This window comes from Anthonomus grandis, chromosome 2 (genome assembly GCF_022605725.1).
Source record: "Anthonomus grandis grandis chromosome 2, icAntGran1.3, whole genome shotgun sequence".
Lineage (NCBI taxonomy): Eukaryota > Metazoa > Arthropoda > Insecta > Coleoptera > Curculionidae > Anthonomus > Anthonomus grandis.
In genome coordinates, this window is record NC_065547.1 from 36,455,754 (window position 1) to 36,470,714 (window position 14,961).

A 14,961-nucleotide genomic window follows, 5' to 3' on the forward strand; every position below is an offset into this window, starting at 1 on the left:
AGTCAAAGTAGAAAAATGTTTTTTAATTTTTTGTGCGAAAACCGTGCATCTAACGAACAAAGTCCAAGGGATCAAAAATGTTGCAAATAAAACGGGAAATTTAAAAATATTTTTTAATAGAAGAAAAACCAGTGGCATACCATTTTTCTTTATAAAAGTATTCAGCGAAAAACCCGTAGACACGCCACTGGAGAACATAAAAATGTTAAAGGTATGTTGGTAAATGGCTCTGGATACACAGACCCTGCATACCAATCTTTGGACAAATATCTACAGGGGTATTTAAGTTAAAGAAAAAAAATCATTTTTTTGTTAAAACTTTACCACCCTGTAACTCAAAATCTAAAAGTCTAAAAATCTAATACTTTACTCTTTGTATCACTTGCAAAAACGAATAATTAATATACATAAACGAAACGTAAACAATTAACATTAAACAACCGCAATACACAAAAGACAAAGTGAGGTTAGGTTTGTGTACGTACTACGTATGCGCAAGCAAAAGAGCAAAAGTGCATTGTGGCTCCTGAGCTTCTTGTGTATCCGAAGTACTCACCGCCTTCCTCTCTGCCAGCTTCTCCGCTACCAGCTTTATGTGCGGCCGCACGCCGCACACTTAGGAATTGCTATCAATCTCTGAATGTTGATTTCTACTTTTAATTTAGGTGTCTTCTATAGTTCATATGTAGTTATAAATATTTGTCAGGTATTTTACACTTTTAAATTAAGAGCATATCACAAGTCGCGGACTAATATTATTGGAACTACTTACTAAACGCATGAGCGCGCCGTTCACAGATTTGACCTATAGCTTAACACAAATTTGTCGTATGTCAAAGACTCTAAATTTGACAATAGCCAGAATGACAGACGTCAATAAAAGAGAAAATAAATGGCTGCTATCCGACGAATGTAAAAATCTATACGAAAAATTGGCAAAAACACAAAAAAGGTTACTTATTAGAAAACCTGAATCAAGAATTAAATTCTAACAAGTACTCACCAATATTTAGTGTAGTATGACAATATTATGTGAGAAATAGTGCTAGATTTGATAGGTGTGTTGTCATCTGCAATCCCACATACAATAAAAAGGTATATAATGTTTATTTAAGAAGCAATAAAAGCCAATTTGTTCAGCTTTTTTTAACCGTACAATTGTAAACATTAATAATTATATAGAATTTATGAAGGAAAAATATTGGACTGGGCAAAATTAAATAGCCAGGGAAAATTTTACATACTTCTTATCACTTCTATTAAATCTTTAGGGACATAATTTTTATAGAACAAGTTGAAATTAACGCCTTTGGAGAATTGGACTTAAACCAGGGCAAAATGCACATTAATTGGTGCTAGTCAGAAGATGCTAAATTACATTAAGAGCTTAATAAAATCACCCTCCATTGCAAAAATAAATATAAATACAAAAACAATAAACCAATATATACTGGAGTAGATAGGAAACAAATAAAAAAACATATCAGTTTAAAATTAAGGTAATTTGTTAAGAACAATTTTGTAAGGCCAAAACAAGTACAAAAATCAAAATAGCAATTCTAATATCAATATATGTACCTGACTTCTTGTTTTATTGTTATGTGCAAACAAGAAAAATATAGGTACCATCCACCAAAAGAGGAAGTTAACCATCCAAGGGTAACACCAGATATATTAATCATCTTATATATCAATTGAATTAAAGGTTCCTGTACTTAAAATTATTATTATCCTTTCTTAACTCTTAGAATAAATATGAACTAACATATTTTCAATATTTCAAAGTCTACTAGGCTGTAATTCTAATAATGCCATATGTTTGTGTAATACACCAGTTGGATTGGCATATGATAATATATTTGTATTTTTGAAATGTGTTTGTGATTACAACCTCAGAAAATTATGTTGTAAAGTAATCACTAAGTGAAATAGTGTATATACATATTCAAAATTTATAGGTTTTTTTTGATAACAGAGCCAAAAGCTTTTTTCCTAATTCTAGAACTGGTTTTCCTTGCATATCTCAAATTGTATGCTTTGATTTAAAAAATAAGAGTGTGGATATTTTACTTTTGCTTTAGCCATATTGTTGTGGAAATTTAAATTAAAATTCTTTGTTCTCTTTATTCTCTCACTTTTGCCTGCAAAAAAACTAAAAAAAAATTTTTTTTGTGAAAATACTGATATAGCTTTAACACTTATTGCCATAAAAGTAATTGTTTCTCCACTTATGTTTAAAATTTAAATTTCAGTAAATTTAACATTCTTTACAGGAGTGCCAATTGCTCTTAGTTTCAAGTCAATTTTATTAGTGCTATGGAGATGGGTTTTCAAGTTGATAGCATATACCAGGTGGTGCGTCGCCGAGCGGAAAGTAGGAAAACCCATGTAAATTTTAAGGGGGTCAAGGGGCTTACCTGTACATTTTATAGAAAAAATGTAAGATAACTTTTTGAAGAGACCAATCTGGCAAACCCTGGTGCAAAGTTTCAAAAAATTTTAATAAGAGAATCTTGAATTATTCAATTAAATGTAATTGCAAAATTACCAAATTTTCGGTTCAGGTAAAACCAAAAGGGCACCAGTAAAATGAATATTGTTACTGACTTGAGGAAAAGTGTCAATAAATCAGTGACAGTCAATATTTGAAAACAAGTATGAATTATTCAATCAAAGAAAAAATAGATATTTATAAATATTTAATATAACTTCATCATTATATTAAATAAAAGTTTAGATAAAAAAGTAATGTTAACTTGTCTTACTTTGAATGTATAGTTGTGAGATTGATAAAACGAAAAAAAAAACATTTCTTTTATTTGGCTGTATGTCAGATTTGACAAAGCCTTATAACAAATTGTTTGCTGGTGGCTGGTGTCTGGTTTTACCTGAACTGAAAATTTGGATTTACATGGGATTTCATATGTTCCGCTCGGCGACGAACCACCAGGTATATTGTATGCTTCATTTATCTTTTATTGATTGCATTTAAATTTCTTGGATTTATCAAGAGGTGCTCAAGGGACTTTTATAATATTTCATCTATTTGTTTGCTCTATTGTGCACTTGTGCATCCTCATCTAGAATTCAGTTCCTGTGTTTAGTCTCCATACTATAATAATCATATTCATAAGATTGAAAGTGTACAACATAAATTCTTAAGACATATTGCCTTTAAGCAAAATGGAGTACCTATAAATTATCAGGATGAGTTGGACTATCAGCAAATGGAAGCCTCATTGAATTTGAGAAGTCTTGAAACTCGTCGTAGACATAAAGATTTGAAAGTATTTTACAACATCCTTCACTCTCAAAGCTTTTGTCCTGCACTTCTTAATAAAATAGGTCTTTATGTTCCACCTAGGTCAACAAGGCAAGTTACTTCTTTTTACAGCCAAACACACCGCACAAATTATGGTCACAATTCTTTTCTGGCAAGGACTGTTAGGCTGGCTAATCAGTATTCTGATGTAATTGATTGCTTTGAGGGATGCACAGGGTTCATTAAGAAATTAAATCTTACTAATTGATAATGCTGTCTTAAACTAGAACTATAAGGTGTTGTGAATTGTGATGGTAATTGTTCCTTTGTGTTAACTATAAGTATTGTCTTTTTTTTTTTTCTCTGAACTGATTGTTCCAAGTTATAGGTAATCTTTAAATTCTAAGCTTTAATTGTATGTTGGGTTAGGTTAGTTTAATCATCCAATTATTATTCTTATATTTTTTTGTAATATTGATATATTAAATAAATTCTTTCTTTTTCAGATGATAATAATTTCAAATTCATATTAATTTGCTTACTATATAAAGTGAATTTCTTATTTCTGCAAATTAACACTCAAAGGCATTAAACAGCTTTTCACTTTAAAAGTAAGCCAATTGTATGTATTGTGTAACCTGCATTGATGCAATTCTCTTCCAAGCCATGTAAAAGCAATCTCTAGAGTTAAGTCCAAGGATTGAAAGTTACTTTACTAGGAAGGTCTTTTTGAAATAACTTATATTTTATTTCATAAAATGCAAATGCAAAGAGTGACCTATTATTTGTAAAAAGTATAGAACAATTTAAAAAATATATATTTTTTCTTTCCTAGTGTAAGCTAATTATAAATGTCTTGGGACAGTATGTAATGTCTCGACAAAGCCTATAAAAACTAGACCTATGGCTAAATTAGGACTTAAATTTTAAAAGTCATGCACTTGAGATGCAGGTCATTAAGATGATTAATTATTATTTTTCTAGGTGTTCACCTTAGTTAAGCTTGTGGTAAAAGAACTATAAACAATGTACTTATCCTGTCTCACTTTAAATGTTATTCTAGTATATTATTTCAATTACAGTAAAATGAGTTGTTCCAATTTCAAAAACTGCAAAATGTCTTTTGTGTTTTTTTCTTTTAAATATTATAATTAAAGAAAGAAAAACAAAATTTGATGCCTTTTAATACATTTGGTAACTTTAGGCCATAAGTATACATTCTTTTTTTAAAGTAATTTAATTAAAAAAATTTCATTTGAATTAAGTCTAAATACCAGTTTTATTTTGCCTAGTTTCTAAGATAAAATTTTTCTTAAAAATTAAAGTGAAATATGTATTCATAAAACTACTAGTAGCTATTAACTCAATATTTAAAAGAGCTAAAAAGGTCAACATTTTGTTGAGGAGAACTCTCTTAGGCAAATGTATAAAGAATCCTTTGAAGAGAATTGAATGTAGTTCTTCTTTTATTTACAGTTAAGTAGTCATGGCTTATACCTGTCCCCGGGACCTAGATGGTTTTGCAGCTCACCTAAATAAGCCAGATACCAGGTTCAGATTGCAGCTAGGACAAGATTTGCTAGCATTTCTAGCAGAACCTGCAAACCCTATTACTTGCCAAGATATTGGTCAGTTTGTTGATGCATTAGTACCTTGGACACATAACAGCAACTTTAAGGTTTGTATACATAGATAGCTAGATACAACTTTTCTAAATCCTTCTTCTAAATTTATCCCTCTCTAAATCCATTTAGAACCTTAAAAGCAAAACATACATCATAGTAGTCCCTTCTACTTGACAAGGGATTTAGTGATATATATGACATGTCTGATCAGGAGAAAGAAGTGTACCTGATCTTGAAAGGATAAAACTCATAAACTTGACAAATTCGTGCATTTTCAATCCTATTTGTTTATTTGATAGTTAGGAGACCATATTACATTAGCAAACTCAAGATTATAACCAGAAAGTTATACAAAGTCATGAGTAAAACAAAGCTTAGGGTCCAAATATACACCAAGATCCTTGACTAAATCAACATGCTTTAGAGTTGCATTATTAATTGAGTTAAAGACTAAACTTATTTTTCTACTGAATTTCATGAAGCAACATTTATTAATGTTAAGAGACATGTTAGGAGACATTTTAACTTCAGGAGAAGAGCAAGATCATTTATAATTAGATTTTAAAGAAGAAGGCCAAGATGCAAACCCTGTGGAACTCTTGAAGAAGCCATAAAACATCAACACAAGCAACTACCAATTCCAACTTGCTGCTCATGATTGCTTAAATATTATTTAATCCAAGATAATAAGGTGCCAGTGATGCCAAGCTTTGACAGTTAACAAATCAAAATGGAATTGTTAATCTGTACAAAGGCTTTACTAAATTTACTAACTTTACTAGTTAGTACATATGAAAAGGTTGGTATAGACTGAGCGACCACTGACAAATCCATGTTGTTGATCAACCGAAATCTCTGGAAAAACCTTCTTCAGAACAGAGGCGATACATTGCTCAAAAAGCTTAGAAATGGATGATATGATACTTATGGTATGGTAATTAGACAGATCGTTTTTATTTGCGGATTTAAATATTGGAAAAACAATGGACAGCTTCCAATTTTTAGGAAACAGACCTTGATTTAATGAATCACTAAATATTCTTTCTTTCAACATTCTGTTGGGAATTTGAGGATCTGCACCCTTATTTGCATCAACTTTTGAAAGTGCAGTTTCAACATCAGTAGGACTTACTGATAACCTGTTTATAAATTGTCAAATGTGGATAAAATGAAAAAAGAAATACATAAAAAATTGTATATAATATAATATTGGCAACAAATATTAACAACTAAATACAACAAAATTTGCTGGCACAAACATACAAAGTAATAATAATTAAAAACATATAGAATAAATATATAAACAAATTAAAATCATACCACGGAGAGAAAGAAACAAAGATATTCATTAGAAAGCTACAGTCCCCCTCACAGAGCATTATTAAGGAATTCCGCAACGTCATAATAAGGTTTCCCCAAATGCAATACTTTTACTCCTCTTCCAAACCCCTTGTACATATTCAAAGACCTAATACCCAAGAGAAGATGATTAAAGGCTTTCTTGGCAAAGTAAACAAAATACCTTTTTACTAAAGTGCTCCTCAGAATCATTAATTGAATATTATCCACTATGGTTGAGTGGGGACAAGTGAACTAGAGTACTTCTTATAAACCAGGCAAAAACTTTCAAGCAAATACAAGCATGGAAGAGTTAAGATATTTTGGCAATAAAAATTGGTTTACCAGAGCTCATTTCTGTAAAATAAATATTGATGAAAAACTGGTTGTACTACAACAACCCCAGGATGCTATTCCATAAGCAATGTGAGATTCAACTAAGGAGAAGTAAACAGATCTCAGTACAATTGGGTCTAAGTGATCAGAAAGCTTTCTCAAGGCATAACAACTTCAAGACTTGACAGCTTGAACAACTTGAAGAAGGGGCTAAATTTTGCATAATCAAATTGTGCAATTTTTTTCTTCAGTGATCAGATTTTCTGGATAATGACTGCTAAAAAAAGTCTCTTTGATGGGAACAAACATATCAAAACAGAGTAAAAGTTGGCAGCATTAGCATTTAAATCAGTATTAGATATTATTGTTTCCCAATTATAGTTTAGGAGATAATTTTAATTTAAAGAAAAATTTGCATGTTTAAAATCATAATAATTAGCCACAGGTGAAGTTACATATTTAGGGTTAAGACAAGACAGTACTAGTTCAAGAGGAGAATGGTATAGATCAGGATTAATAAGAATTGTTACATTTAATTTTAAAGGGTAAATCCAGATTTGAAAAGCAGAGATCAAGAATTGGCCCATATTCATTAGCCACCCTATTGAACTGAGACAATCCTGGAAAAGCAAGGGAATCACAGAAAATAGAATCCCTGCCAAACAATATGTTACTAGCATATAGACTGGGTAGGTCTATATGGTAAAATCCAAATTTCTTCTATTGATTATTGATATATAATATCAAGTATTACAAGATTTAATATGGTGGTTTTTGAAATCAAGAAGCACATCTCCACCTCGACTTTTGGAACTATTATCAACCTTATGGTCTGTTCTGTAAACATTATAGTTAGAACTGAAAAATCCTTTATTAATAATACCAGAATTTAACCAGGTTCCTGTAAGAGACGTGATACTACAATCTTCAGTATGAGCATTGCAGGGAAAGGCTTTCAAGTTTAGTTTTTAGGCCTCCTACATTTTGATAAAAGAAGAAAACATCTTTATCTACAGCCTTGGACGCACTGCGGACGCCTGCTGAAAATTTGCTCTAGATATAGGATTGCGACGAGGTCGAAATTCTTTTACAGCAGGGCCATTAATTGCCATCAAGTAACTTTTTAAGAAGTGATTCCTTTACACCAATTTTGAAAGAAGCAACATCCTCATTCTTGTCAAGGGTTTGACATTTGACAAGAATGAGGTCATCAAGACAAGATTTGCTTTTCCATGTAATCTATTATTTGTTGTTTGGTTGTGTCAGGGTTACACCTTCCAAGATATAACCATTGTTTCCTGTCAGCTTTCTGGGGCACTGCCAATAACCGCCTGTTGTTTTTTTTGGCACTTTCCCTTTATTCTGTCGTTAATGACAATCACAGAAGCATTAGAGTTATAACATGGCTGCATATGCCACAATTTCTCAAGCTGGGTTAGTCAATCAAGTAAGTTGGGTTGAAATGATTTCTTGTTTAGATGAACTTTGTTTAGAAAACGAAAGCGGTAACCTTATTTTATGCACCAACTTATTTCGATCTTTGGAGCAATAAAAGTATAAAAATACTGCATTAACTCAGCAGATTTTAGATTTCACACTTTACTTCAAAGGTAGGCTACATATTTTTCCTTCCAAGTTGTTTTCCTTTTAAGTTGAAAACAATGCAAAATTTAGATATATTTTCAGTAGATAACAGACGCGTGTGACAAACGTGACGGATGTTGAGGTTTTTTTTATAAAGTTACCTATAAACTGTATACACACTGCATGATTTATAGGGCACCTGATTTTTACTGAGTTGATAAGATCTAGAGTGATAGTTTCTTTCAAATATTTTTGCATATCAAAAAATGTTTTTTTGAGAGAAGGTTTTTAGAGAAGGCAGAAGAGAACCAAGTAGTATTATCGAAAACAAAGGTTACATATTTAGAGATTTAAATAGATATTAAGATTTAGTTTTTTCTAAAACATTGGTTTATATGATTTTATGAAAGGCAAATTTAAACTGGTCATTTACTATATATCAATAAACCAATATGAGACTGAATATATGACTGGTTTGCTAAGCCAATCTGGTCATTTATAAGGATGAAGTCAAATTTTTACATAGTAACACTCTTACAAAGTTAATAGAATTGAGTTCTGTACTACCAAAAATTATGAATCTCTTTTTTTATGTTTAACATTAACTTTCATTCATTTAAAAAACTCTTCCGGATTTCCAACCATTTGGACCACCTGATGCACCCAGCTTTGTTTACATATTTCATTAGTATCATTTACTACCAAAAAAAGATTCTTAAAAACTTCCAAAAAAGGTCATATTTTTTATGTAGAAAGATGAGTAGAAAGAAGTCCAATATAAAGCTCTGGGGTACTTGTTTTCTGATTGCATCAATGTCTTATTTATTGAAGTATATAAATACTACTCCGCAAGAACATACTTCTATATACCCATATTTAGCCCACTAACATAATCAAATCTTAAATGTTATTTAATTTTTTCGCCCACTTTAGATCACTTCAGGGTACCATAATTTATGCACATATTAAGCGCCTTAAGTTCTTATTTATAGATCCAATCCAATAATAATAATAATTAAATGCAAGTCATGTAGTTATTACGTCCATTACTAAATTAAATCACTTATAAATTTGGTGTGGTACAGTTAATTGGCAATCAAAATTATTAAGCTTAATTAGTCCTCGGGAGGTTTACTGAGTAACAGGTGCGCTTTTTAAAAACTTTTCTTAAAATAAAAACTAAAGAAAGAACTTGCTGTCGTCTATTTATGAGTTACTAATACGATGTGGTTGTTGTTTATGTGGTTTCCTGGAGTTAAATGCACCCGCGAGTGTCTCCTGCAATGCAAATAGATACGCTACGGTATTTTTAGTTTATCATCTGTCTGATGACTATCCTAACGTCAATTGCATGGAGCACGGTCCAAAACTATTTTTGAACTAAGTTATTTTGAACTTTTAGTGGCAGTTTTGTGAAAGTGTTCTTAGGCTGATAACCTTTAAGGTATAGATATGATTTATATGTTTTTAATTTATTTATACTATTATAGTTTTTTTAATCTTAAAAAGTTTAGGAATTAATATTTGCATCATAAAAGTTTAATTGCTCTGGATTGGAATTTTAAACGCAAATTAATAAATAGGTGATTTTTTAACAATGGAGTCAAAATTTCTCCTTAAATTTTTTTAATAAAAGGCTTTGTGGCAAGGGTTTTCCAGACAATTATTTTTGATTTTGAAGAAAATGAATAATAGATAAAATATTAAAATGTTGCATAAAATTTCTAATATATTGGTATTTTAATAAGATTTTCCTCTGAAAAATCTTTATAGGCTTTTTACTGTGCTTGGTTTCACAAGCAAGTGGTTCGCCTGTATAACATTCTTGTTTTGGGGGTTCCCACTTGAAATAAGATTTGATTCTAGGATGACTATATGACTGTTTTTAGTTATATTTTGACATGTGCAGTTATATTGGAAATAGATTATATAATTGAATTGGAATACAATGTATAGATTATATTGATCTATATGGAAAATTTAGATTTCAGTTGAAATCTATTTTGGGTATAATCATTAAAGTACCAAAACTATTAAAATATTTTAATTGTGTGTCTATATGACTCTGATGGGTTGTAAATTTTTCATATTTTTTATCCATAGTTTTCCGTATTATCTATTTGTGGAACAAATAATTGCTTAATTCTCTCAATCTGATATTTAGCGTTAAAAAATTGCGTACAAGATTTAGAGGGGTTTAGTTTTAAATTATGATCATCAAAGAATTTTTTAAAATTATTTAACTGTGTTAAATTTCTCAATATTTTCATTTATATTATCTAAAGAAAAAGAAGTGTATATTTGAGAGTCATCATCATTTTGTTGAATATTCGAGTTCTTAAGAAAATTGCCCATATCTGTAGCATATATGGAAAACAACAAAGGGCCCAAAATTGAGCCTTAAGTAGGGTTACCAGAACAAAACTTGCCTATCCAGGACAAGCCCAAACGAAAATTCGGAGAAAATCCGACAATTTCTTTTTTTTTTTTCTAAAAATTTTTTTTTGCCGTTTTCTCGACGAAAAACATTTTGCCGAGATGAACTTTCATTTTTACTAATAAAACAAAACCAAAATCATATTTTTTAAAAGTTTTATTTATTTAAACTTAATAAACTTGATTAGTTACAAAGTACACATATAATTCAATAACAAAACAAAAATAATTCAATCACTTTAAAGATACTTTTCACTGCTTTGTATTTTGTTTAAATGAGTTAAATTTTCTGGCAAAAGCATAAAATCATAAAACTCTAACCAACTCATATGTTTGAAATTATAGGTAGTCATAACTATTCCTTTCACAGAAGATAAAAGCAGTCTATTTCTTTCTTTAGTCCACTGAGCGGTGATAAGTGAAAATATTCTTTCTATTGGCATTGTGAGATGGGATTGCAAAAAGAAATTCGGCTGCTTTTAGTAATTGTGAAAATATTTCTTCAGAAATACTCTCATTAAAGTATTTTGCCCATTTTTCGTTAGTAGGCAAATTGTGGTCATTAGAGTCAAACTTTTCCATTATATATTTTTTTAAGTTACAAAATTCATCAAAAAATTTAGTGTCATCGATTTAGGGCATAACGTCCCTGTCCCAATCATAATTAGTAATATCATTTAAGCTCATCCATTTGAAATATTGGAATTCTTCAAATGGTTTGAGCCAGTTTTTTAAATATTGAATTGAATTATTATACAAATCAAATAATTATATTAACACAGGTTTACGGTAACGTTAAGCAGTTCACGACTTTTTAGGTTTTATTAGTGAAGATTTTTTAATTATATCTTGTTAAAAGTCTGAAATTGGATGTTGGTGATGCCAAAACGCAAATGTACTTATTCAGATGAAATTGTTCGGTTATACCCTTCCTTTAAGATAGGAAAAACCACCAGTGAGGTAATTTGCAATGTCTGCAATTCTTCAATATCAATTGCTCATAAAGGCAAGCTTGATATTGAGACCCGTATAAATAAAGAAAAGCACAAACAAATGTTAAGAGCTCAAGCGGAAACTTCTGACCTTTAAAATGTTGTGGTAGCTTCTGGAGAAACCAAATCAATAAAAGCTGCTGAAGTAACATTAGCTTTCCATACAGTTTGCCATCACCAATCTTATAAGTCCATGGATTGTACAACCAAGGTACATTTTTAATTATTATTTTATGTGTGTAGTTTATAATAATTGTATGTTATTGTTGTTAGTTAAATAAAGCAATTTACCATGATTTGGCAATAGCCAAGAAGGTTACCTATGGACGAACTAAGGTCGAAGCTATTATAAATAGTGTAATTGGACCATATACTCTTGAAATGACTCTCCACGAAATAAACAAAAACAAGATTTCATATATTGGTGTACTAGATGCAAGCAATCATAACGCACTAAAAATGTTTCCAATGCTGATACAGTATTTTGTTTATAAAAATGGAGGAAATCAAACTAAATTATTAGACATTAGGAGTGCTCCAAACGAAACAGCAGAAACAATTTGTGATTTAATTTTAGATACAGTTAAAAAAAATAAGTTAGAAAAAAAATGTGTCGCATTCTCAGGGGATTATTGCAATACAAATTTTGGTGGCATAGGCAGAAAAGGTCAAAATAATGTTTTTAATAAATTTAAATCTAAAGTTAATCAAAATTTGGTTGGTGTTGGTTGTCCCTCTCATGTAATCAATAATGCAGTGCACCATAGTTGTGACAAATTAAAAGTTGATATAGAAACCATCATACTTAAAATGTTCAACTATTTTAGTATTTACACTGTACGAGTTGAATCGCTAAAAGAATTTCGTGAATGTGTGGGCACAGAACATGAGACTCTTTTATATTACTCTAAAACTAGATGGCTATCTTTGTTTCCCGCTATTGAAAGGGTTTTAAAAATGTTTCACGTTCTCAAGGCATATTTCTTGTCTCAAGATGATGTTCCTCATATACTTAAATCATTTTTTGAAAACGATTTATCAGAGGCCTATCTTTTTCTTGTCCATTCTTTGATGTCTGTTTTCCATACAAATATAGAGAAGATTGAACGTCAGAACAATTCTGTAGTGGAAACAATGGCAATTTTAGAAAATGTTATTTTTACGTTAGAAGAAAGAGCAGCTAACAAATTCATTCCTTTAAAAGTTCGAGAAATTTTTAATAAGTGTATTGAAAATGGTTTAGAACGCGAATGTGACCAAATAAAATTAGAGTATACGTATGTGAAAATAATGTAAATAAATGCATTGAGGATTCCCCGAAAGAAAAAAACCTCTTGCCGCGCATGCCGTTATAGACGAGCGATTGACATATCAATGCGACGCCACTTTATTTATTCCGCAAAAGACTAAAGGTGAATTTACACTACTAAATTTATCGGCGATTTGAAATATCTAAATGTTTTCAAAATAATTGACTATTTTGCATGTTTTATGTTCTTTCTTGTCTTAAAGAAAAACCCGGACGTTTAAGAAAAATCCGCCCGGACTCACCCGGACTTAGCAAAAACCCGAACCCGACGTCTGGTAACCCTAGCCTTAAGGCATAACTGTGACTATTCGTACAAATTCAGATCGAAGCTTTAAAAACTATCTCACTATTTATTATGGCTAATCGTATCAAATGCTTTGCTGAAATCAAGAAAGGCCAGGCATATTATCAGTTTATTATCTTCACCGTCACGAAGTGCTGTAACCAGATCGGAATCCTGACTGATGAATCCTGATTTGATGTGTTTAGGAAGTCGTACAATTGTTTAATATGTTTATCAATAATTTTAGAAAGTACCGAAAGAATACTGATCGGTCTTAGATCCTTTAGTTCTTTAGGATTCGTATTTTTAGCTAGCGATTTTACGACTGTTTTTTCCCAGGAAAATGGAAAATAACTTTCTTGAATACAAGAATTTATTATATTTAATAAGGGTGAAATGCAGTATGGCAAGCAAAATTTAATATGACACACCATCATCGCTGATTGCCCCAGTGGATATACAGGGAATTCTCATCTATAAGAGTAAAACTTAGACATTAACATTAGGATGGACATTTGAATGATAGAAAAAGATTTTGTCATATGACACAGAGTTAGGAGCTTGAAAAGTAGATGAAAAAAAAATGCAAATTTGTTCTGGATCACATAATTCATTGGGAATTTCAACTGTCTTATTGGATGATATATTTAATTTTTGAGCATTGTCCCAAAAATCTTTTCCCTTTTTTGAAGAAAATTGGTTAAAATAAGTAATTTTCTCCTGTGCAATAGCACGTTTTGTACAATTTCTTAACTGTCTATAATATTCTAAGTTACCCAAGGTTTTTTTTTAATATTTCTTGTGTGCCTTATCCCTTAAGCGCATTAAACGTTTTATGTTATCAGTTATCCAATTTTTTCTCTTTAACCAATTTTTGTTGAAGTGAACACGCTCCATTATTAAATTGTTGTTAAATTTAATATATTTTTATTAAAAATATCTAATTTTGTATCAATATTGTCTGTTAAATAAATTCCACTCCACTCTATTTGTTCAGCATCGTTGCGAAAATCCTCCAAATTATTGTTTTTATAATTACGCTAGTTTAAATGCTGTACTTTGTTTTGTATTTTTGGAAAATTTAATATGGCGTATACTAAATTATGATCGGTTAGGCTTCTTGACACACGTCGTGTAGAAACAGCTTTTATCACATCAAGTTCTTGACTCAAAATAATCACATCAGTAAGACTTGAGCTGTTTGTCACTAAATTATAGTGTGTAGGTTCAGTTATTAATTATTTTAAGTTGACGGTTTATATCACCAAGTAACAGAATACAATCACAAAGCTTGTCATTGCTTGCCCGAGTACATTTTCTAACGTACCAAAAAAACTGACAGTATTTCCAGAAGGTGGTCTATATACAAAAAGGGCCGAAAATTTGTTTACCATTCACTTCAAACCTAACACTCATATGTTCAAAATCTGCAGAATTGACATTGTTGAATGTTATTCGAGAAACAAAGAGTGTAGAGATTTTTTCTATAAAATCCGACTCTCCCTATCCTCTCTTTCCAAATTATAGCCCGGTATACTGTAAAAATTACTATCACATTTTGAAGGCAACCAAGATTTCGAAAGGCCCAAAATATCAAACTCATAAGATAATACATAATTTTTAAATTTATCAGGGCCTGTGTTTAAGGAGCTTACGTTCAAATGAGCGGCAACAAAAATTATTTACTCATAATTTTTGTCGAAAACGCATATTTTTGCTCACTTTGAGATGTCCCTCAAATTTAATGATTTAAACAAAATACCTGATTTAAGGATGCCAAATATTAAGAGTAAAAA

The 14,961-nt window shown here is 30.6% G+C and overlaps 1 protein-coding gene across 3 annotated transcripts in view; it reads left to right on the forward strand.

Moving 5' to 3' along the window:
• Positions 1-873: 873 nt before the first annotated feature.
• LOC126748598 (CLIP-associating protein 1-A) overlaps positions 874-14,961 on the forward strand; it is a 77,258-nt gene continuing 63,170 nt past the window's right edge. For all 3 annotated transcript variants that reach the window (XM_050457945.1, XM_050457954.1, XM_050457962.1), the window contains exons 1-2: positions 874-1,095; positions 4,739-4,940. In XM_050457945.1, coding sequence (XP_050313902.1) covers positions 4,749-4,940 — 192 coding nt within the window. In that variant the 5' untranslated portion in view covers positions 874-1,095; positions 4,739-4,748. The remainder of the gene's footprint in view (positions 1,096-4,738; positions 4,941-14,961) is intronic.